Here is a 25,265-nt window from a genome sequence, read left to right as displayed (position 1 = left end):
ATAACAACTGATGAAAAACGGATGAAAAACGGATAACAACTGATGAAAAACGGATAACAACTGATGAAAAACGGATGACAACTGATGAAAAACGGATGAAAAATGGATGAAAAACAGATGAAAAACTGATACATTTTGACGTGACTGAACTGATGAACTGAACGGACCGTATGTGTGAAAGGGGCCTTAATGCATAGAATGCATTAAGGAAAAAAACCTTCTGTCTTTACAACCACTTTAGCGCACATTTAAATGGAGGTGATAGAAAAGTGTGAGCGAAGCCTGTTTTACCCTGGGTTCACATCTTTGTGTTTGCAGTTGATGCGTTTTTCCGGCGAGTTTTGAGGTGCGTTTTGCCTTTTTAAACTCCCATTTTGATGCGTTTTTGTATTCAGTTTTAATGCATTTCGTGTTTTTTCTTTATCTTTAACAAACTGTGAATAGCTGGGAAGCTGGCTGCCGCATCCTTACCAACAGATGTGTCATCAGCTGTCCATATTAATATGGTGTTTTGGGGGTGGGGGGGGGGGCTCCCGCCTCCCCTCCCTTTCCTGACCTGCTGGGCGGCAGGCTCGTATAAAGGTCTGGTATAGATTTTTTATTTTTTTTTTTGCCATGAGGTTCCCCTCAAAATCCATACCAGACCCGAAGGGAGGTCAGTAGAATGTATGGCAGTGTGCAGTGGTCTTTAGAATTTAGGGGAGTGTAAAGAAGTCAATGGGATGTAGGGGAGTGTAGAGAGGTCAGTAGTAGGTAGGGCAGTGTACAGGGGTCAGTAGAATGTAGGGCAGTGTATGGAGGTCAGTAGGATGCAGGGCAGTGTATGGAGGTCAGTAGGATGCAGGGCAGTGTATGGAGGTCAGTACACTGTAGGGCAGTGTACAGGGGTCAGTAGGTTGAAGGGCAGTGTACAGAGGTCAGTAGGATGTAGGGCAGTGTACAGAGGTCAGTAGGATGTAGGGCAATGTAGAGAGGTCAGTAGTAGGTATGGCAGTGTACAAGGTCATTAGAAAGAAGGGCAGTGTACAGAGGTCAGTATTAGGTAGGGCAGTGTACATGGTTGAACAGGGCAGAGAGCAGGGTAAAGTACAGGGAGTCAGCAGTGCAGTGTACGGAGAGGTCAGGAGGGTACAGTACAGGGAGGTTATGAGGGCAGAATACTGAGGGTGTCAGGAGGACATAGTACTGGGGGATCAGGAGAGCACAGTACTTAGGGGAGGGTCAGGAAGGCTCTATGCACTCTAAGGTGTTCTGTCGGGTTGAGGTCTGGACTCTGTGGCCAGTCAAGTTCCTCCACCCAAAACTCGAAACTCGCCCATCCATGTCTTTATGGACCTTGCTTTGTGCACTGGTCCAAATAATTTGCTAGAGAGGGGTGGTTATGGTGTGGGGTTGTTTTTCAGAGGTAGGGCTTGGCCCTTTAGATCCAATGAAGGAAACTCTTAAGGCGTCAGCATACCAAGTCAATTTGGACAATTTCATGCTCCCAACTTTGAGGGAACAGTTTGGGGTTTGCTCTTCCTGTTCCATCATGACTGCACACCAGTTCACAAAGCAAGGTCCATAAAGAAATGGATGAGCAAGTTTGGGGTGGAGGAACATGACTGGCCTGCACAGAGTCCTGACCTCAACCCAATAGAACACCTTTGAAATAAATTAGAGCAGAGACTGCAAGCCAGGCCTTCTCTCCAACATCAGTGCCTGACCTCACAAATGCACTTCTGGAAGAATGGTCAAACATTCCCATAGAAACACTCCTAAACTTTGTGGACAGCCTTCCCAGAAGTGTTGAAGCTGTTATAGCTGCAAAGGGTGGGCCAACTCAATATTGAACCCTACGGACTAAGACTGGGATGCCATTAATGTGTATGTGCGTGTAAAGGCAGGCGTCCCCATACTTTTAGTAATATAGTGTATGTGCTTAAAACAAAAATATATTATGTGCTTGCGCTGCTAGAGAAATTACATAAACAACTTTCTATAATATTGTAAACAAAACTTTGTGAATACAAAATAAAGGAATCTTAATACCAGCAAAAATTAAATGCATACAATAAATGTGCAATCCAGGTGAATGGGTGCAATGTGTTTGACTATAGTAATATTACATAAATAAGTCTAGCAATAAATAATTCCCAAAAAGAAAGTCTAAATCTCCGAAGATAATGTGCATGTGTTAGAAGCTCTTCACCCTCATAAACTAAGTACTCCACCGCCAAACAGGTGATCCTCTACCAGCTAAATTGCTCGCTCACCTTGTGATTGAACCCATAAACAAGTACAGGTCAATCAAGCATATCAGAACCACATCAATGTTGCAATGATCCTCCAGCTTAGGTAATCAGCTTGTATCCCTTGTACATGTAAACAGCAACCTCGCCTTTATCCATCTCCAAAAGATTCACCATGTATAGGGAAAGACAATGGCCATATATAGTGTAGTATGCTCTTTTATTGTTAAAACTTGCCAATTGCTTTTGAAACTACTCACATTTCATAGGATCATGAACATCATGAACAATTACCTCTCACATAAGTCCCAGTTCCGAGGACATACGATCCAGTCCGAGCGGGATGTCACCTGGCTCCTCCTCCACGTGTTACACCACTGCCCAAGTGGTTTAGTCAGATGTCTGCTTACTGTTTTATCTGAAATGGTTTTATTTTACATTTTAACTTTAACATTTGTAAATATGTCCCGCCATTCTTGTAATAATTTCATCATCTCTGAGGTTATATCTCTATTCACTGAACAGAGGTGATGATGCCAATTCACTCTCCAGTGATAAGGCAGAAGACAGAGAGGTGACATAGGAAGTTAAAGCGAAAAGGCACAGATACTCACCTTTACAATGGTCTCTCTGGCGCCTGCTTCTTCTCCTGTGTGCCGGTTTCAGGCCTCTTCATTGGCCGGTGCTGGAAATAGTCATCCCAGCACACAGGATCGGGCTGGCTTTTTGCATTCAGGCGATCACTTTGATCAGGCAGGTGGGTGTAGTTTATTGCAGATGAGACATGGCATGTGGTAAAACTTCAACTCTGCATTTTCTTACATACACACATTCACACTGTTGCCATGCATAACTACATACATACTAATGCGTGGAAACATTTTATTGGATGAGTGGCCAGCACACCACACTTTTTTAAGGAACATGCACTTTATTTTAAAGCAGTACACTACAAGACTCAGATCACTCACATATGCGCATGGTGGCTTGCTGAAATTCACAGGTATGCCAGTGCACTGGCATGGTGCAGCGAGGTGCCAAATAAAATTAATGGCACCATAATCAGTTTTGTGTATCACTTTGTGCTTCGGTAATGGGTATTTTATACTGATGCAATGCACAGATGGTATTGAAGCTAAATGTTACATGCTTGTATGTTTACAAAGCTGTATGTATGCAACTATTGGCCTACTTTTTATTTATTTTACCTATTACCCTTCTTTTAATATAAAACAGCTGGCAGTTGAAAGCAAGTTCTTTGCTCTAGAAGACAAAGAGATTGAGGTGCATAAGCTAAAACAGATTATACGGGAGAGAGAGCAAGACATTGAAAGGCTGACTAACATTCTTTCTGGAAATGAAGAAACAATAAATGTAAGTTTTTTTATGCTTATGATTACGTTTAAAAGAGGGCCATCTTTTTTGCATAGGTTTAGATATTTTTTAACTGTTTTGAATGTATTTCTTTCAAAGGGGAATTAAAAAGTCCAATTATGATTATGACAATGCAAAGTTATTTTGACACATTAAGAATATTTCTGGCCTTATATAACAGGATTTTCCCTATGTTTTAAACAGTACTTCACATATATATATATATATATATATATATATATATATATATATATATATATGTGTGTGTGTGTGTATATATATATATATATGTGTACATATATACTTAAAGGGTAACTCCATTTTCATGGGAAAGGAAAGAAATTAGCAAATAAAAAAAATGAAATAATATAGTGTATATAATTGCAACACAAGTCATATTGTAATTGAATGTTATTAAAAATAACCTTTCTCTATCGTTCATTGACGGACACAGTCTCTGATCTTCATATCAGTAGGGTTATACTGCCCCCTACATGAGTAGGACGCTAGGCAGAAAAAAGTTCTGGCTACGCCTATAGGCAGTCCCAGGGGGTATACCCTCTCTCCCTGCTATAGGATGTCCATTTTAATCTGCCTAGTCAGGAGTAAGAACCTAGTTCCTTGCTGGGATTTATGGTCCTGGCAAAGTTTTTTTCTAGATAGTTTTTTTTCTTCTAGTTAGCTTTTTCTCCAGATTTTCCTGTGAGATCTACAAGCAACTATGCTGGATCTGGGCGACAGACTGGATATATAGATCCAGTGGTCACCTCAGCCGGCCAACAAGCGTGCGCAGACCTTAGCTTCGTGCTGGGTCAGCTGCCACATAGTCCCACTGGACGGGGACTGGCTCCTTCAGATTTATCTTTTCTATGTAGTGCAAGGGCCTGCCAGGTGGCATACAAATTGAAAGTGTTTAGGTTTGACCTCATATTATCTGGTTTTGGTAAATCTAAAGGAAAAAATCTTCAGAAAATCTTAGTGTGTATGGCCCATTAGTCTAAATGAAAAAGCAACTTTGTGCTCATGCTGAGATTATTGAAAGCATTTCTTATGTGTGTTGACTTGATGTAGTATTTTATATATATATATATATATATATATATATATCTTTTATTTTTTTGGGGTTGTTGAATTCTGAGTTCTGGGGTTCCACTGCATATGTTCAATCAATTTGCAAATTCTCAGATTTGCAAGCTCAAACACTGCTATTTTTCAGAGTGTTATGTGGCTCTATATAGGAAGCAACAGTAATATGGCTCCCCACTCAACCAACCAACAAATATATTAATTTCACACATATACAATGTTTTATTTTTGGGAAATCCATATTATTGTTGCTTGTCATATATAACAACAGACAGTTGTAGGTAGTTCAGGGATGTGAACACCCAAATACAGTGTTGCATGGCAGATGTGCTAACCACTTGGATATTTTGCTCAGTTTATTTAATCAAGCTCAATACATATTTGCAACATTTTTGCAAAACATAATTTACACAAACATAATCACTTTGTTACATTTATTTCAAAATATTTGCCACTGATAGTTTCTTAGCCTATCAATTTATATTTAAAATACTAATTTTTCACAGAAATAAATGTTTTAAACACCTATATATAATTTCCAGCATGCAGGATTATTTTTAAAAATTTGTTGATTTTATACAGTTTCACTAAACTAGGTTAATTATTTGGGAATTGTGGTCTCTGAGGTTTTTTTTTTTTGTTTCTTGTTATCTTTATACCAAACATACATGCACTGGCACCTTAAGAGCCCATTCACATTGAGGCGACACGACTTCGAGGGGCGACCTGTGAAGTCGTGTGCACCGCTGTGCACCGCGACTTCGGCGCGACTTGCAGAGACTTCACATAATGGAAGTCTATGCAAGTCGCTCCGAGGTCGCCCCAAAGTAGTACAGGACCCTTTTTCTAAGTCGGAGCGTCTTTTGTCGCTCCTATTAGAACGGGTCCTGTACTACTCAATGGACCGCGACATACCGCGACTTGTCAGGCTGACAAGTCGCGCTAATGTGAATGGGCTCTAAAAATTAATATAGTTTGATTCGATTAGTCCATCAAAAAAATTGTAATAAATAAAAATTATTTGAGCTTGAATTGGGTCTAAATAGAATATATATATATATATATATATATACAGTGGGTACGGAAAGTATTCAGACCCCCTTAAATTTTTCACTCTTTGTTATATTGCAGCCATTTGCTAAAATCATTTAAGTTCATTCTTCTTCCTCATGAATGTACACATAGCACCCCATACTGACAGAAAAACACAGAATTGTTGACATTGTTGCAGATTTATTAAAAAAGAAAAACTGAAATATCACATGGTCCTAAGTATTCAGACCCTTTGCTCAGTATTTAGTAGAAGCCCCCTTTTGATCTAATACAGCCAGGAGTCTTTTTGGGAAAGATGCAACAAGTCTTTCACACCTGGATTTGGGGATCCTCTGCCATTCCTCCTTGCAGATCCTCTCCAGTTCTGTCAGGTTGGATGGTAAACGTTGGTGGACAGCCATTTTTAGGTCTCTCCAGAGATGCTCAATTGGGTTTAAGTCAGGGCTCTGGCTGGGCCATTCAAGAACAGTCACGGAGTTGTTGTGAAGCCACTCCTTCGTTATTTTAGCTGTGTGCTTAGGTTCATTGTCTTGTTGGAAGGTAAACCTTCGGCCCAGTCTGAGGTCCAGAGCACTCTGGAGAAGGTTTTTGTCCAGGATATCCCTGTACTTGGCCGCATTCATCTTTCCCTCGATTGCAACCAGTCGTCCTGTCCCTGCAGCTGAAAAACACCCCCACAGCATGATGCTACCACCACCATGCTTCACTGTTGGGACTGTATTGGACAGGTGATGAGCAGTGCCTGGTTTTCTCCACACATACCGCTTAGAATTAAGGCCAAAAAGTTCTATTTTGGTCTCATCAGACCAGAGAATCTTATTTCTCACCATCTTGGAGTCCTTCAGGTGTTTTTTAGCAAACTCCATGCGGGCTTTCATGTGTCTTACACTGAGGAGAGGCTTCCGTCGGGCCACTCTGCCATAAAGCCCCGACTGGTGGAGGGCTGCAGTGATGGTTGACTTTCTACAACTTTCTCCCATCTCCTGACTGCATCTCTGGAGCTCAGCCACAGTGATCTTTGGGTTCTTCTTTACCTCTCTCACCAAGGCTCTTCTCCCCCGATAGCTCAGTTTGGCCGGACGGCCAGCTCTAGGAAGGGTTCTGGTCGTCCCAAACGTCTTCCATTTGAGGATTATGGAGGCCACTGTGCTCTTAGGAACCTTAAGTGCAGCAGAAATCTTTTTGTAACCTTGGTCAGATCTGTGCCTTGCCACAATTCTGTCTCTGATCTCTTCAGGCAGTTCCTTTGACCTCATGATTCTCATTTGCTCTGAAATGCATTGTGATCTGGAAGGTCTTATATAGACAGGTGTGTGGCTTTCCTAATCAAGTCCAATCAGTATAATCAAACACAGCTGGACTCAAATGAAGGTGTAGAACCATCTCAAGAATGATCAGAAGAAATGGAAAGCACCCGAGTTAAATATATGAGTGTCACAGCAAAGGGTCTGAATACTTAGTACCATGTGATATTTCAGTTTTTCTTTTTTAATAAATCTGCAACAATGTCAACAATTCTGTGTTTTTCTGTCAGTATGGGGTGCTATGTGTACATTCATGAGGAAGAAGAATGAACTTAAATGATTTTAGCAAATGGCTGCAATATAACAAAGAGTGAAAAATTTAAGGGGGTCTGAATACTTTCCGTACCCACTGTATATATATATATATATATATCATTTTTTTTTTTTTTTTTTTTTTTTAAAGTACAAATCACACATGCTTTGAAAAAATTTCATTAGCCTTAGGTAGTTAAGTGGTTAGCACAGCTGCCTTGCAACAGTGTATTTGGGTGTTCAAATCCCTGAACTACCTACAACTGTCTGTTGTTATATATGACAAGCAACACTAATACGGCTTCTCCCCAAAAATGAAACATTGTATATGTGTGAAATTAATATATTTTTGGGTTGGTTAGATATAGGAAGTAACAATAATATATTGTTTTTTGCACATACAGTGGGTACGGAAAGTATTCAGACCCCCTTAAATTTTTCACTCTTTGTTATATTGCAGCCATTTGCTAAAATCATTTAGGTTCATTCTTCTTCCTCATGAATGTACACATAGCACCCCATACTGACAGAAAAACACAGAATTGTTGACATTGTTGCAGATTTATTAAAAAAGAAAAACTGAAATATCACATGGTCCTAAGTATTCAGACCCTTTGCTGTGACGCTCATATATTTAACTCAGGTGCTTTCCATTTCTTCTGATCATCCTTGAGATGGTTCTACACCTTCATTTGAGTCCAGCTGTGTTTGATTATACTGATTGGACTTGATTAGGAAAGCCACACACCTGTCTATATAAGACCTTCCAGATCACAATGCATGTCAGAGCAAATGAGAATCATGAGGTCAAAGGAACTGCCCGAAGAGCTCAGAGACAGAATTGTGGCAAGGCACAGATCTGGCCAAGGTTACAAAAAGATTTCTGCTGCACTTAAGGTTCCTAAGAGCACAGTGGCCTCCATAATCCTCAAATGGAAGATGTTTGGGACGACCAGAACCCTTCCTAGAGCTGGCCTTCCGGCCAAACTAAGCTATCGGGGGAGAAGAGCCTTGGTGAGAGAGGTATAGAAGAACCCAAAGATCACTGTGGCTGAGCTCCAGAGATGCAGTCAGGAGATGGGAGAAAGTTGTAGAAATTCAACCATCACTGCAGCCCTCCACCAGTCGGGGCTTTATGGCAGAGTGGCCCGACGGAAGCCTCTCCTCAGTGTAAGACACATGGAGTTTGCTAAAAAAAACACCTGAAGGACTCCAAGATGGTGAGAAATAAGATTCTCTGGTCTGATGAGACCAAAATAGAACTTTTTGGCCTTAATTCTAAGCGGTATGTGTGGAGAAAACCAGGCACTGCTCATCACCTGTCCAATACAGTCCCAACAGTGAAGCATGGTGGTGGCAGCATCATGCTGTGGGGGTGTTTTTCAGCTGCAGGGACAGGACGACTGGTTGCAATCGAGGGAAAGATGAATGTGGCCAAGTACAGGGATATCCTGGACAAAAACCTTCTCCAGAGTGCTCTGGACCTCAGACTGGGCCGAAGGTTTACCTTCCAACAAGACAATGACCCTAAGCACACAGCTAAAATAACGAAGGATTGGCTTCACAACAACTCCGTGACTGTTCTTGAATGGCCCAGCCAGAGCCCTGACTTAAACCCAATTGAGCATCTCTGGAGAGACCTAAAAATGGCTGTCCACCAACGTTTACCATCCAACCTGACAGAACTGGAGAGGATCTGCAAGGAGGAATGGCAGAGGATCCCCAAATCCAGGTGTGAAAGACTTGTTGCATCTTTCCCAAAAAGACTCCTGGCTGTATTAGATCAAAAGGGGGCTTCTACTAAATACTGAGCAAAGGGTCTGAATACTTAGGACCATGTGATATTTCAGTTTTTCTTTTTTAATAAATCTGCAACAATGTCAACAATTCTGTGTTTTTCTGTCAGTATGGGGTGCTATGTGTACATTCATGAGGAAGAAGAATGAACTTAAATGATTTTAGCAAATGGCTGCAATATAACAAAGAGTGAAAAATGTAAGGGGGTCTGAATACTTTCCGTACCCACTGTATATATATATATATATGCAAAAACCCATATATTATTGTTACTTTCTATATCTAACCAACCCAAAAATATATATATATATATATATATAGACATACATAGATATGTGCAAAAAAAAAAATATGTGCATTTCTCTCATTAGCGCCGGAATAGCGCGGTTTTACCGTGAATTTGCGGCGGTATTTGCCGCAAATTCAATATAACTCCCACTAACGTTTTCAAAAACGTTATTTTCAGCCTAATTTTTTGGTTTGGAGCATGCTCACATGGGCTATCTGCCAGAAATCGACTCTGGAGCTATTTTTGCATTTTACACTTTTATTAATATCTTTTTTTCTACTTAACTTTTTCACACAGTTTAAAAACAGTTTAGCTCAAAATCATATAACACATCTTTCCCACACATTATTTATTTTTTTCCTGCCATATTTTGTGATTTTGAAAAAATTAGTCCACCTTTTAGCTGGACTGTTTTTAAGTCCAGTCCTGACGTTATTTGATCTTAATGAATTTGACACTGCTCATAACGTTTCTGATGGTGTTATAGTGAATTGCATTTGCACCTAAAAATAGTCAAATGGAGGTAAAATAGAACAAAATCAGCGTTGGAGGTACAATGAATTAGGCCCTCAAAAACGCCCAGGTGTGAATGGAGCCATAAAGTAGGTGTTATCCCAATTTGGCTGCAAAAGTGGAATACACTGTAAATTCCCCTAAACCCCCTATACCCAAGTGCTTTCTTTTCAGGCTTGTAAGATGTATATGTCAGCTTTCCCAGAATATAAATTATTTTGCATTTGTAATTTTACTTTAATCAAATCACACAGGACACAGGTTTCCCTATGCATAGAACAATACACAATCTTCGTTCAGGTGATTGGACACTGGCAAAAAAACATTCCAGCTCTGTGAGACTCTTTTGCTAGTGCTCTTAGGTGAGGGACTTTATTTCCTTTTGAAGAAGTTTTTTTATTTAACCTTTCCTTTTTCTGTTTCATTCATTGACGGAAACAGCTCCAGAATCTTCTTAACCGTTGGGTTAGGCTGCCCCCTACAGGAGTAGACATCACAAACTCCACAATATGGGGAAAGAAGGGCATGGCTCCATTCACCCACAACACGGAAATCCTCCAGGAGCAAGGGCAGACACCCCAGCCGTGAGTGACACAAGAAGAGCAGGCTTCAGTCCTCCTCAACCCGTTCTCGTCCAGCCGGACTCAGAAGATGTTAATTGTGGTCTAGCCATGAGGAGGCCTCCTCCGCAGTTTCGAAGAAGTGGGCCTGGTCCCAGGCAGTAATTTGCAGCTTAGCTGGGTAGAGTATTGCGTAGGTGGCCCCAAGGTGCGGCAGCCGTTGCTTCATTGATGAAAAACAGGCCCTGTTCTTCTGGACTTCAGCCGAGAAGTCCAGGTAGAAGGAGACTCGTACACCGTTAAATTGGATGTTCCGCCGCTCCCTCGCCATCCGGAGTATGGCTTCTTTATCCTTGAAATTCAATAGGTGGGCCAACATGGTGCAAGGAGGGGCGACCCGGTTGTTGGGGTCTGGGGGGGACCCTATGCGCCCTTTCCACGGCGTAGAGGGGGGAGAAGGAGTTGTTCCCAAAAATATCCAGGAGCCACTGCTCCACGAAGACCGTAGGGCCCCTGCCCTCCACCTTTTCTGGCAGGCCAAAGATGCGCCTCAGCCAGTTCTCAATGTCCTCAGCCCTGAGGTCGGTGGCTTTCGCTAGTCTGGAGACCTGCTGCACATCCTGAACCGCATGAAGGATATCCGGGTCAGCTGAGCTGATTGCATCTCCAGGCTGAGTAGGCGAAAGGTCATGCATAGCAGGGGAGGATGATCCCATCCCATCCTCCACACAGTCATCCCAGGTGAAGACTGGGAGTGTGCTGCAGCTGCCCCCTCTGACTCCCCCAGGGCAGAAGGCACCTTCTGGGTGTAAAAGCGCATGTCCCTGGGGGGCCTTTTTAGATGGTTTGGGGAGTTTGCTAGCAGGGTCTTTACTCACTGTGCCACTACGCTGCGGGAGGGCCTCCGCGGCGCCATTTTGGCTGGACTGCATGGCGGTGTCTGTTTTTTTCCGGCGAGAGCCCATAATCGCAGGTCGGGTCAGAAAGGCACCGGAGGTGTGCGCGGGTGTTGCAGAGTGCAGGGTGTCCGGAGTTACAGTGGTGGGGAGACTGGAGAAGGATCTATGTCGGATAACAGCGGGGAGCTCTATGAGACACGTCTGCTCACATGCAGTTCCTGACCACGCCCCCTACAGGAGTAGGACACTAGGCAGGAAAAATCTTTACCATGCCTATGCTGCAGTCCCAGGGGATATACTCCAACTCTCTGCTATAGGCATTCAGTTTTTTTCTGCCTAGTCAGGAATAAGGACCTAGTTCCTTGCTGGGATCTCTGGTCCTAGAATTTTTTCCTCTTTGCCCGCAGCACCCCCATTCCGATGGTTCGGTGGTCTGCCCAGAGCGGTGCCCACCTAGTTTCACGGTGTGGTAAGTAGTGTCCCCCCTTTCCCCTGGTGGTCTTTTGAGGTGGACGTGGGCCCCTCCCTGGGATGGTCGGACCCTTGGATTTCCCCCAGCCCCTCTCTACGGTCACTGTGGGTCTTTCAATCCCCCCACATTACCCACCCCCTCTCCGGGGTGCGGTTGTTAGCTGGCTTTGCCACATTCTCCTATGGTGGGTTGGCTGTAGTTGCTGCTGGCCGAGCTGCTGATGCTGACTGGGCGCAACAGGAGGTTGAGCCCCGTCCTGGGGGTTGGTGACTAGGGCAGGAATATCCTCTGGCCTCGCTGCAGCAATTGTTGGGCCTGGGGAGCAGATGTTTTACCATCCGCGGGTACGCGCCTCACACGGCCGAATCTGGCCTAAAATTTAGGCCGGGCTTTGCGACCGACTCAGTGGAACCTATGTGAAGCGGCCCCTGTGAGGATGGCTGAAGCCACTGACTCTTGTGTGGGCATCCACCTTCCCCTCTGCTGCCTTGGGTGGTCGGATCCGCTGGGGCTCACGCCCTGGCAGCGGGGCACCCCCAAAATTTAGGCCGTGACTTGCGGGGTGACCTCACCCGTGTCTGAGGTGTGGGGATGTCTTTGCTTCTTTCCCGGACCCATGGACCTACCTAATGCAAGACAGGGGGGTCCACAAGCTGATTCGGTCCAGCTACAAGATCGAGTCTCGGTCTTATCCTCCAGTGAGGTCCTTTCCTTCCAACCTGCGTTTGTCCCCTGACAGCCTGTTGGGGCTCTTTGGGGCAGTGCAAGACTTTCTACTACAAGAGGGGTGATTTTTCTGGTTTCAAAATGTGTTCAAGGTTTCTAGTCAAACCTGTTTACAGTTCTCAGGAAGGAAGGCAAGGGACATCCAATCCTGGACCTCAGGGCTTTGAACCGCATTGTGCGGGTACAGAAGTTCCAAATGGAGTCCATTCGTGCAGTAGTGGCATCCCCACATCAAAGGACAATTACCTTCATATTCCAATATATTTTGGTAATCAGCGTTTCCTCCACTTTACCATGGGGGGGAGCATTATCAATGCTATTGCCAAAAGTGTTGGCACCAATGTTGGAATTGTAGCGGCAGCGGGGGATTGCGGTACTGGGTACATGGACACTCTTCTGCGAGCAGAGTCTCTGACTGCTCTAAAGGACAACCTTGAAATTACTGTACGGACTCTGCAGGAGTTTGGTTGGAAATTGAACTTCCAAAAATCTGCTCTGGTTCCGTCCACCAAGTTGGAGTATCTGGGTCTGACTCTGGACTCGGCTTCAACCAGAGTGTTTCTTCCAGGAGAAGAAAACTCCAAAAGCTGCAGGATGTGATTTGGTTCCTGTTGTCCAGCAGTCAGTCATCTTTCAGGACTTGCATGCGGGTGCTGTGCCTGATGGTGTCAACCTTCGGGGTGGTTCCGTTTGCCAGGTTCCACTTGAGACTTCTGCAAAGAGAGATTCTTGCCAAGTGAGACAAGAATCCACAGTCTCTAGACAATGTGATCCTGTTGAGTTAGAATACGAGAGGGTCCCTGATATGGTGGCTTCACTCTCTGGCGCTTCATCAGGGAAAATCCTTCCTTTCCCTGTACTGAACGGTAGTCTCCACGTTTGCCAGCCTGTCCAGGTGGGGAGGCGTTTTGGGCACTGATGTTCTCAAGGGGTCTGGACTCTGGGGGAGTCAAAGACTACTGATCAATATACTGGAACTTAGGGCGATAAGCTTTGTCTGGCTCATTGGACAAATGCCTTTAAGGGTGCCTGGTAAGTAGTCAATGGGACAATGCCATGGCTGTGGCATATGTCAATCACCAAGGAGGCCCCGAGAAGTGTCCTGGCGGCTCAGGAGGCAGGAGGCAGCCAAGGTTCAGCTGTGTCTCCGGTGGGGAACTTCCAAGGTGTGGTCTCTCGTCTCAATGGGAAGGTACATAGAATTGAGGCGAGGTCTCGGGATCTTCTGGCCAATGCCACAGACGCACTGGTGGCTACTTGGGGTCAGTATCATCTGTTATATGCCTTTCCCCCGCTAAAACTTCTGCTGAGTCTTCTGCGAAGGATTGAGGCAGAAGGGATCCGGTCATCCTAGTGGCTCCAGATTGATCTCGCCGGTCTTGGTACACTGATCTGGTACGGCTGGTCACCAAAGCCCCTTGGAGATTTTCTCTCAGAGAAGATCTATTGGCCCAAGGGCCAATCTTCCATGCTATACAGTCGCAGGCTTTAACAGCTTGGCTGTCGAAAGACAGGTGCGGAAGGATAGGAGGTTGTCTGAATCGGTAAATCCCACGCTATTAAAGGCTAGAAAATCTACCTCTGGAAGAGGTACATTGCGTGGTGTGAGTCTCTTGGGGGTCATCCCCGTTCTCTTTCGGTGGCTCCGATTTTGGCATTCCTCCAAACGAGGTGTTAAGCAGCGCCTGGCCTTGGGTACCGTCAAGGGCCAGATTTTCGGCCTTGGTGGTCTTCTTTACCGTCCTTTGGCTACGCATTCTTTGGTTTAAGCCTTTATTCAGGGGTTTCGTCACTTGGCTTCCCAAGTACGGTCTCCGTTTTGCCTCCATGGGATCTCAATTTGGTGCTGTTGGTTCTCCAGTAACGGCGTTTTAAAAATATTTTTGATCTTCCTCTGCTTACATTGTCCCAGAAGGTAGCCTTCTTGGTGGCTATTACTTCTTCACGCAGGGTGTCAGGGGTGGCGGCATTGTCTTGTCGTTCACCTTACCTGGTGGCTCATAGAGATAGAGTGGTGCTTCTCCCTGGTCAGTCTTTCCTTCCTAAGGTTGTTTCTGGTTTCCATCTGAATGAAGACATTGTGTTGCCTTCCCTGTGTCCTAAGTCTAAACATTCTAGGGGCATCCCCCTGATCAGACTCCTAGAGGCTATGATGACTTTTATCAGAATGGTAGGGATCATGGCCACCAAGAGTCTCCACGCTGGGAAACTAGGAATCCAGTCCCTCCTTATGGTATGGGAAAATGTGAATCTTACAACCATAATAGTTTTTTTTTTCCCAGGGAAACTCATCAAAAAGATGAATGGAACAAAACTAGGCTTCCGAGGGGGGCAGAGAGCTAGAGCAAAAAAGGGGAGTATAAGGGATGGGGTTTGTTTAATTTGAAGGGGCAATTCTGTTAGAGGAGTAGAAGATGGTGTTGAATGTGGGATTGAAATATGTTCCTCCACGCTCAATGAATAAATTTGAGGTATTTATGGACTATCAAAAGTACGTTAGGAAATTGAATTGATACCTAGCTTCCAACCCAGTTCGCAGTACCTTGCCTAACTCGGAAGGTTTTAGACATTCTTCACTTTCCAATGCTTCTTTGTTCAACCCTCTGGAAAGTCTTGCCCCATCCCTAAACGTTTTCAGGGATGAGGTTTTATCCGATTTGGATGAAGTCAAAATCCCAAGGAGAAGTTGTAACCAAAGATTCCAAAGAGTGTTGCAATCTTTAAAAAAACGTAATGACATAGAGGTCTGCCCTGCAAATTGTAGTCTTAGATAGGGAGTCTTATGATGCCAAGATGACCAACATCTTATCTGATCTAAACACATATAGTCCGTTGGCTTGTAATCCTACTAACAAGTTTAAGGGTGAATTGACTAAATTGGTTTAAGAAGGCTATAGAAAAAGAATTTTGAATAAGAAGGAGAAATATTATTTGGTACCGGTTGCTCCCAGAGTTCCAGTAATGTACTATCTTCCAAAAATTCATAAAAACCGTGTTTGGCCCCCTGGTAGGCCTATAATAAGTGGCATTGACTCTGTTACATCCAGAGTGGGGAGATATATTGATATCTTTCTCCAACCGCTGGTATCTACTACACCTTCTTATTTAAAGGATACCTCCCAGGTTATCAATGTTTTGAGTAGTATTGATTGGGGGGGGAGACTTTTTATTGGTGACGGCTGACGTAGCCTCATTTTATACTATCATCACTCACTCCCATGGAAAGGAGGCTGTCAAATATTTTCTTAGCTAAGATTTTTCTTTGCCTAGCCAGCAACAAAATTTCATCTTGAATCTCCTGGAATTTTCTATGAGCCATAATTACTTTTGGTACAACAATTCCTACTTTTTACAATGTAGAGGAGTGGCCATGGGCGCTAAATTTGCGCCCGCCATGGCCAACTTGTTTATGGCAAAACGGGAGGAGGAGATCATCTATGGTGGCGCTATACCAGAATTAATCCTCTGGAGGCGCTACATAGATGATGCCCTCCTCCTGTGGAAGGGCGACACTGAGTCACTTGATACCTTCATGGGTCACCTCAACTCTGATAGGGGTATTGACTTTAAATATGTTTCCAGTAATGTGGAGATTCATTTTCTGGACCTAAGGATTAGGATTGAGGGGAACAAGTTGATTGCATCTACATATTTCAAGGACACGGATCGCAACGGGTTCATTAGTTTGGATAGTTACCATCATCAAGCTTGGCTAAAAGTAGCCCCGAAGAGTCAGTTCAGACGCCTCAGGCGGAACTGTTCTCTCCTTAATAAATATTGAGGCTAGGCCAATTTGTTAAAACAGAGATTCGTAAGCAAAGGCTATAATCCTGATGAACTGTACACTATCATCCATGAAATAGAAAATATGGACAGGGGATCTATACTGAACCCTGCCCAGAAACCTCTCCAGGACAATCAGCAAAATGTCTCTTCCTTTTCCCCACGTTTTTCATTTATCACCACATATTCCACCCAATACCACTATGTCAAAAAGCCCTTTGGAAAATATTGGGACATACTGAAGAGTGATAGAGTCCTAGGACCGCTTTTGCCAGATATCCCTTCAATTACTTTTAGAGGAATACCCCCTCTCAGACTTCAAATTGCTCCCAATGTTGTGGAACCCCACAAAAAAAATAGTTTATTTTTCCAGATGCAAGGTTTTTTTCCTTGTAAAAAATGTTCAGTCTGTGTTCTTAACCATTTGAAAAACTAAAAATATACCACCATAAGGTTCCAATGTCACCGGTAAATCCTGACATTGAGAACTTTGCTACTTGTTCTACCAAGAATGTAGTGTATTTATTCACTTGTCCATGTGGCCTACATTACATGGGCTGCACGATAAGAGCCTTCCAAACAAGAATGAATGAACACATTGCCAACATTCGTAAAGGTTTCCCAAAGCACAGCTTGTCAAAGCATTACGACCAGTGCCATAACAGAAATCCAGTTGGCACTTCCTTTATAATCATTGATGTGTTCAAGCCTCATTGGAGGGGCAGTCACACAAGGAGAGAGATCCCTAAGTTAGAGACTAAGTGGATATACTGGCTGAAAAGTTATCGCCCGTTTGGTTTGAATATTGAGTGGGATATTAACGCCTTCATAAATAATAGTTGATCCCTTGACTTTTTTCATTCCACCTTATTTATTATATCTATATTTCTTTTCCCTCTTCCTTTTCTGTTCAATATATCTTTCATTTAGACTATTGCGCATATGTCTATTTACATTTTATGATTTTATTTAATATTGTGATTTTTTTTTAATGTTTTATATTTGTTATTATGCTATATTGTTGTGATCCAACTTCCATACGGGACGATTTTAATTTGCCTTACGCGGGCTCACGCCTTTTTGGCGAATCCTTGGATACTCTGATCAAGGGTGTTTCTGGGGGTAAGAGTACTCTTTTGCCCCAGTCTCACAAGTCTAAGTTTGTTCGCGGTAAGAAGAATGCTTCGTTTAGACCCTCTCAGGGGTCCTTTCGTGCCTTTCGGTCGCACTATAAGGGTAAGCCCTTCAAGGGACAAGGCTCCCAGAAAAAGCCGTGGGCAGGTAAGCAGAAGTCCGGCCAGTCCGGGTCCGCTGCCCATAACAATGCGGCCTGAAGGGGCACCCTCACCCAGTTCTGGGGTGGGGGGACGTTTGCTCGGTTTTCTTCAACCCTGGCTGGCCCGCGTTCGGGACAGGTAGGTTCAGGAAATCGTTCGATCTGGATACAAGATCGAGTTTCTCTCTCGGCCGGCGGGCAGATTTTTTCCCTCAAATCTTCAGCTGTCTCCGGAGCGCTTGCGGGATCTGCACCTGGCGGTGCGGGACCTGCGGGCTCAGGGAGTGGTGATTCCGGTGCCTCATCGGGACAGATTTCGGGGGTTCTATTCAAATCTGTTCACTGTGCCCAGAAAGGAGGGCAAGGTACGTCCGATTCTGGACTTGAAAGCTCTGAACCGCTTTGTGCGGGTTCGCAAGTTCCACATGGAATCCCTGCGCTCGGTGGTGGCTGCCCTGGTTCCGGGGGAATTCATGGCCTCCATCGACTTGAAGCATGCGTACCTTCACATTCCCATTTTCGAGGGTCACCAGCAGTACCTTCGTTTTACCATTGCGGGGGATCACTTCCAGTTCGTGGCGTTGCCCTTTGGTCTCGCCTCGGCTCCGCGGGTTTTCACCAAGGTGCTTGCACCGGTTCTGGCTTTGTTGAGAGCCCAGGGCATCTCGATCCTGGGGTATCTGGATGACATTCTGGTTCCGTCTGCGACCAGTCAGGGCCTGGTGAACGACCTGTCCGTCACGATGCAGACTCTGCAAGAGTTCGGTTGGACGATAAATTTTCCAAAGTCGACGCTGTGTCCGTCGGTTCGTCTCCCTTACCTGGGAATGATCCTGGACTCTGTTCAGGCGAAGGTCTTCCTGCCGGCAGACAAGCTCCGGAAGCTTCAAGAAGAAGTCAGGTCCCTCAGGGACGTTCAGTGTTCGTCCCTCCGGACGTGCATGAGGTGTCTGGGACTGATGGTCTCGGCTTTCGAGGCGATACCCTTTGCCCAGTTTCACACGCGGGGTCTCCAAAGGGAGATTCTGGCCAGGTGGGACGGACGACCGCAATCTCTGGATCTCCAGATTTCGTTGAGTCATCACACCAGAAGGGACCTTCTGTGGTGGCTCCAGTCCCCGGCGGTGTCGGGGGGCAAGTCCTTTCGCCCTTGCTCGTGGACTGTGATCACCACGGATGCCAGCCTGTCGGGCTGGGGTGGTGTTTTGGGTGTTCTGTCTGCCCAGGGAACTTGGTCGGAGGAGGAGTCCTCCCTTCTTATCAACATTCTGGAATTGCGAGCAATACATCTCTGCCTTCGGCGTTGGTCGGACAGGCTGCAGGGCCGTCCGGTTCGGGTGCAGACGGACAATGCCACAGCGGTGGCCTACATCAACCACCAAGGGGGCACCAGGAGTGCCCGAGCGGCTCGGGAAGTAGCCGACATTCTGTCTTGGGCCGAGACGCACGTCCCGGCGATATCTGCTGTTCACATTCCGGGTGGTGGAAAACTGGCAGGCGGATTATCTGAGCCGCCAGACCCTGGACCAGGGAGAATGGTCCCTTCACCCGGATGTCTTTCGGATGTTGTGCGAGAAGTGGGGGTCCCCAGATGTGGACCTGTTCGCGTCTCGTCTGAACAACAAGGTGGAAAGGTTCGTGGCAAGAACGCGCAATCCTCGGGCAGACGCCTCAGACGCGTTGGTGGCGCCCTGGCATCAGTATCGTCTGATGTATGCCTTTCCACCGATTCAGCTGCTGTCCAGGTTCCTTCGGAGGTTGGCCTCGGAACCGAAAATGGTGATTCTGGTGGCACCAGACTGGCCTCGCCGGTCTTGGTACGCAGACCTCGTGAATCTGGCGGTCGACGCTCCGTGGCGTCTGCCTCTTCGAGACGATCTCCTGTCTCAAGGGCCGATATTTCATCCTGCTTTACAGTCGCTGGCTTTGACGGCCTGGCTGTTGAAACCCAGATCCTGAAGGATAGGGGTCTATCCCCTGAGGTCATTCACACCTTGATTAAGGCTAAAAAGTCCTCTTCGGGGAAGGTTTACTACCGTACTTGGAAGGCCTATTTTGCCTGGTGTGAGTCCAGGGGGTATTCCCCTCGTTCATACTCGGTCTCAAGGGTGTTGCCTTTTCTTCAAACGGGCGTGGACCAGCGTTTGGCGTTGGCCACGATTAAGGGTCAGATTTCTGCTCTGGCCGTTCTCTTTCAGCGCCCTGTGGCGTCTAATTCTTTAGTTGGCACCTTTGTTCAAGGGGTGCGGCATCTGGTCCCTCCTAGGAGGGAGCCTTTGCCTCCATGGGACTTGAATCTTGTTCTGTCCGTGTTGCAACATGCTGCCTTTGAAAAAATCAGGGAGATCTCGTTGTCTATGTTGTCCAAGAAGGTCGCCTTTTTGGTGGCAATCACCTCGGCTCGTAGGGTGTCGGAGCCGGCTGCCTTGTCCTGCAGATCTCCGTATTTGGTGGTTCATTTGGATAAGGTGGTCTTGCGTCCTAATCCGTCTTTCCTTCCGAAGAGGATCTCGGAATTTCACCTCAATGAGGACATTGTTCTGCCTTCGCTTTGCGCAAAGCCTAAACATCCGAAGGAAGTGGCTTTGCATTCCTTGGATGTTGTTCGGGCGATCAGGGTTTACCTGTCATCGACTGAATCCTTTCGCAAGACGGATTCTCTATTTGTCCTTCCAGAGGGACCTCGGAAGGGCATGGCGGCGTCGGCTTCTACCATCGCCAAATGGATCAGACAGACCATTGAGCAGGCCTATGCTTTGAAGGGGAAAGTTCTCCCCATGCCTGTGAAGGCGCACTCTACAAGATCTCTGAGTGCGTCTTGGGCCTGTCATCATCGGGCTTCTGTGGCCCAGGTGTGTAAGCGGCGACTTGGTCGTCCGTTCACACCTTTTCAAAATTCTACAAGGTGGATGTTCAGGCATCGGCAGATGCTTCCTTTTGGCCGCAAAGTTCTTAGTGCGGCAGTGCCTTAGGGTCCCTGGTTTGGGTCCTTGGCTGTTGGGGTATTTTTACCCCTGGGTTACTTGTTCTTTCCTGGGTTGTTGCTCCTGTTGAGCAAGTTTTTTTCATGTTGCCCAGTTGGTTTCCTTCCTTTGGTAAGGTTCCTTTCTCTGATGTGGGTATTGCGTTGCCTTAGGCGCGGCTGCTTTTTTTCCCACCCCTCATGTCTACACTGCTTTGGGACGTCCCATTGGTGACGAATATGAAGGGGCGGCGACTGTCGGAGGACGTAAGAGAAAACGGAATTTTTGTAAAATCTTACCTCTAAAATTCCTGTCTCTGAGTCCTCCGACAGTCGCCGCCCCCGCCCCTCTTTTGGGGTTTTGTTTATGTACTCTACTGCTATGCTACTGAAACTGAGGTTGGAATGCAGGAAGCAGGAGGGTATTGACTGAGGGGACCACCCCCTGGGGGTGGGGTATGCTAAAAGCTTTTATATTAACATATTCTGTTGTCTAGCCACTCCTACAAAGCAAAGGTCAATAACCCATTGGTGATGAATATGAAGGGGCGGCGACTGTCAGAGGACTCAGAGAAAGGAATTTTACAGGTAAGATTTTACAAAAATTCAGTTTTTCGGCAACAATGCAAAACGTTATGTTTTGGAGTAAAAGCAACGCAGCTCATCACCCTGAACACACCATCCCCACTGTCAAACATGGTGGTGGCAGCATCATGGTTTGGGCCTGCTTTTCTTCAGCAGGGACAGGGAAGATGGTTAAAATTGATGGGAAGATAAATGGAGCCAAATGCAGGACCATTCTGGAAGAAAACCTGATGGAGTCTGCAAAAGACCTGAGACTGGGACGGAGATTTGTCTTCCAACAAGACAATGATCCAAAACATAAAGCAAAATCTACAATGGAAAGGTTCACAAATAAACATATCCAGGTGTTAGAATGGCCAAATCAAAGTCCAGACCTGAATCTAATCGAGAATCTGTGGAAAGAACTGAAAACTGCTGTTCACAAACGCTCTCCATCCAACCTCACTAAGCTCGAGCTGTTTTGCAAGGAGGAATGGGCAAAAATTTTAATCTCTCGATGTGCAAAACTGATAGAGACATACCCCAAGCGACTTACAGCTGTAATCGCAGCAAAAGGTGGCGCTACAAAGTATTAACTTAAGGGGGCTGAATAATTTTGCACGCCCAATTTTTCAGTTTTTTATTTGTTAAAGTTTGAAATATCCAATAAATTTCGTTCCACTTCATGATTGTGTCCCACTTGTTGTTGATTCTTCACAAAAAATTACAGTTTTATATCTTTATGTTTGAAGCCTGAAATGTGGCAAAAGGTCGAAAAGTTCAAGGGGGTCGAATACTTTTGCAAAGCACTGTATGTGCACTTTGTATATGGCTATTTGGTGAGTGATATTCCACCTTTTATTGAATACAATTTGAAACATATTACACTATGAGGCTTTCTTCTTGACTCCTTTCCCTGCATGAGGTTCTTCTTGGTCCTGGAAGGATTTCCAACCCCAGAGTGGTCAGGATGTCTAAGGCTGAGTGATCCTTTGAATCACCCACTGCTCTGTTTGGCCATTATTGAAACAGTGGACCATAGCTTTTGGTAAGAGTCAGTGTGTGGTTAAGGGTGGAGGATCGGGCTCACTATTGCATGCTTACACCTGGGTGGAGAATCACTTTTACTATTGAACTTTGTTTTATCCATGCTGAATTAAGGACTATTTATTGTAAACAACGCTGCTTCCATATTTTCATATCCTAAGGGGACTGCCTTGAGTGGGTCAGGCGCTTATGGTGTACCTTGCGGCAACCGAGTCATTTTAGCAAATCAGCCTTACTGTTTGTCCTTATGGATGGACCTCGCAAAGGGTTGGTCGTGTCTGCCACAACCATTTCCAGATGGACAAGACAGACGGTGGTGCAGGCCTATTCCGTCAAGGGTCAGATTCCTCTGTTCCCTGTTAAGGCACTTTCTACACGGGTTCTTAGTGCCTCTTGGGTTTTCCACCATCAGGCGTCAGTGATACAGGTTTGCAAGGTGGCCACCTGGTCGTCGTGTGCACACTTTTATGAAGTGGTTCTATTGGCATCTGCGGATGCTGCTTTTGGCCGAAAGTTTTTGCAGGCTGCTGTTTGAGAGGACCTGGGCCTCTTTGATGGTGTATTGTTTTCAGGTTAGCTCCAGTTGTTCCTGGTTGAGCTCCACGTTACCTGGTTGGCTAGGTTTAGCCTTTTGGGAATTTTTTCTGCTGTGTTTTTCCCACCCCTCATCTTTAACACTGCTTTGGGAAGTCCCAATGGTTAAGAAGATTTTGGAGCTGTGTCCGTCAATGACTGAAAGGGAAAACTGAATTTTTGTCTTACCATAAAACCCTTTTCTCTGATGTTCATTGATGGACACAGAACCCACCCCTTTATTGAATTGGATTATTTTTCTTCTGACACTGCTTGCAACAAAACTAAATGCCTATAGCAGAGTGTGGGAGTATATCCCCTGGGACTGCCCCATAGGCATAGTAAAACCTTTTCCTGCCTAGTGTCCTACTCTTGTAGGGGGCAGCATAACCCAATGGTTAAGAAGATTCTGGAGCTGTGTCCATCAACGAACATCAGAGAAAAGGATTTTACTGTAATTTTTCTTCTGACACTTCTATCAAGATCTGATTCCTTCTGTCCTAAGCTATCTAGCAGTTTGCCAGATCAGTAACCTTTGATGTTAACCTTGGGAACATACTTGGATCACACTGTGTGGGGTCGGCCTGAAATCTTTGTTTACATCACTGAATCCTGAAGTAGGTTCTAACCTTGGCACCAAGTGCAGGATGTGTAGTTAGCCACAGGGAGCTATACATGTCCAGGGCCATGGTCCATCCCTAAGGGTCTCAGCGACAGGGACAAAGTAAGACAGGGTTTCCCTGTATCTTGGACTGGTTCCTGGTTATTAACAAAGACCCACAGTGCTTAGCAAATAATGCAGATACCTAGGCATAGGAACTGGGAGTTTTTAAATGTATTGTGTTACACTCTGTTATATGTGTCTCAAATTCTTTTGGCGTTGGGAGTCATTTTAAATTTGTAATTTTTTTTCACCATCTGGATAGTCTTAGGATGATGATGTAGTTTTGACACTCCTCCTGGCTGATGCATTCTGCTCACTGTATGTGCTGATACACATTTTCCTGTTGCCTTCTGTTTCAGGGATACAGCCACAAGAACCTGGTTAGCTTCTGAGTTATAGCGGCTCCTGCTTTCCAGACACACAAAACCCCATTCTTTCCCATCTCATTCTTTCACACCAGGGATCATCTCACTTAGGCAATGGCAGATTACAGGCACAGGGGAGCTAGTACAGTCACATTTGAGTTGTAGGCTGCCCTACCCAAAGATACATTTACACTTTAATGAGGTTGTGAAGGCTTATTTTTTTTTAAATAATAAACATGGTATACTTACCTATTTTGTGCTGCTCCTCTTCAAGGGTCCCCTGCCAGCGATCTTTGCTCCTCCTCTTCTTCATGGACCACTATCGGAAGCCACTTCCTATTAAGAAGCATATGCAGGTTCGCTCCCAAACAAGGTCGCGTGCATCTATAGACACAGTGTGGCTCAGCCCAGCCCCTGGCTCTCTGCTCACAGGATTTGATTGACAGCAGCAGAAGCCAATGGCTTCTGTTGCTGCATCCCTTTCCTGTGAATGCTGTAAGATCAGCTACAGACAGACGCAGCACTGGATCTAGTGAGGTAATTATTTGGGGAGGAGCAATACAAATACAGGGACATTTTTTTACCCTAAAGCAAGGAATGCATTAAGGTAAAAATGTCCTGCCTTTTCAATTACTTTAATAATCTGTATTTTAAAGAATTGTATATATTCCTAAGGGTCTGTTTTTCCTCTATCCTTTTCCTAATCAAGGATACCCTGTTTGGACAAAGTAGGTGATTTGTTTTTATGCATTATGCTGATAGTACTGTTTATCTCTGATGTTCAATATCTTTGAAATGTCTTTCAGAGTTTGGACAACCTTGTGAAAGCTAAGGATTTGGAACTAGAACAGATCTCTGCTGCATACAAAGATCTGCAATGGTTAAAGCAGGAAACAGAGGAAAAATACAGATTTTCTCTTAGAGAGCAGGAGTCCATAATACTGCAGTTGCAGAAATCTCTTCAACAGAAGGAAAAAGAGTCGGAGGTAAGAAAAAATTGGTAAACATTCAGAGCTCCTTTTACTTATTTCATGTGAACATTTTTCTGTGACATACAGTATATTAAATGAGACATGATAAGTCTTAGGCAGCCCATAATATTTTTTTTTCTTTCAACCAGCAGGTTAAAAATCTGTACATTTGAGGTGAATGGGGTAATCCTCCCGCTGTGCCTTTCTATTCTGACAGCAGGGAGACTTCCATGCCATCAGAATACACTGACATTTTTTAGCAGGTTGTACAGAAGTCAATCGGTAGATCCACTTCTGTACAGCCACCCTGAACCTTCCCATACATGGATCGAAATTCGGATGGATTTTAATCCATTAATTTTGATCCATGCATGGCTGGCTTTGGTTTACTTCATGAATTCAAAACTTTAATCCAAAGTGCACTAGCCCGCCTATCCCAGCTTAATTCAGGAGACAGCACCATACAAATCTGTGAGGTATCATTGGATAAGTGCGGCCTAGAGG

General features: G+C 45.0%; 1 protein-coding gene across 1 annotated transcript in view; it reads left to right on the top strand.

Annotated features, from left to right (window-relative positions):
* LOC309561480 (myomegalin-like) overlaps positions 1-25,265 on the top strand; it is a 429,425-nt gene that overhangs the window by 170,985 nt on the left and 233,175 nt on the right. The window contains exons 10-11 of the mRNA XM_082265423.1: positions 3,468-3,605; positions 24,597-24,776. Coding sequence (XP_082121549.1) covers positions 3,468-3,605; positions 24,597-24,776 — 318 coding nt within the window. The remainder of the gene's footprint in view (positions 1-3,467; positions 3,606-24,596; positions 24,777-25,265) is intronic.

The sequence above is a fragment of the Pelophylax lessonae genome (genome assembly GCF_965119305.1).
Source record: "Pelophylax lessonae genome assembly, chromosome: 8".
Classification (NCBI taxonomy): Eukaryota; Metazoa; Chordata; class Amphibia; order Anura; family Ranidae; genus Pelophylax; species Pelophylax lessonae.
Note: the sequence above shows the minus strand (reverse complement) of the source record. Positions and strands in the feature narration are given on the sequence as shown.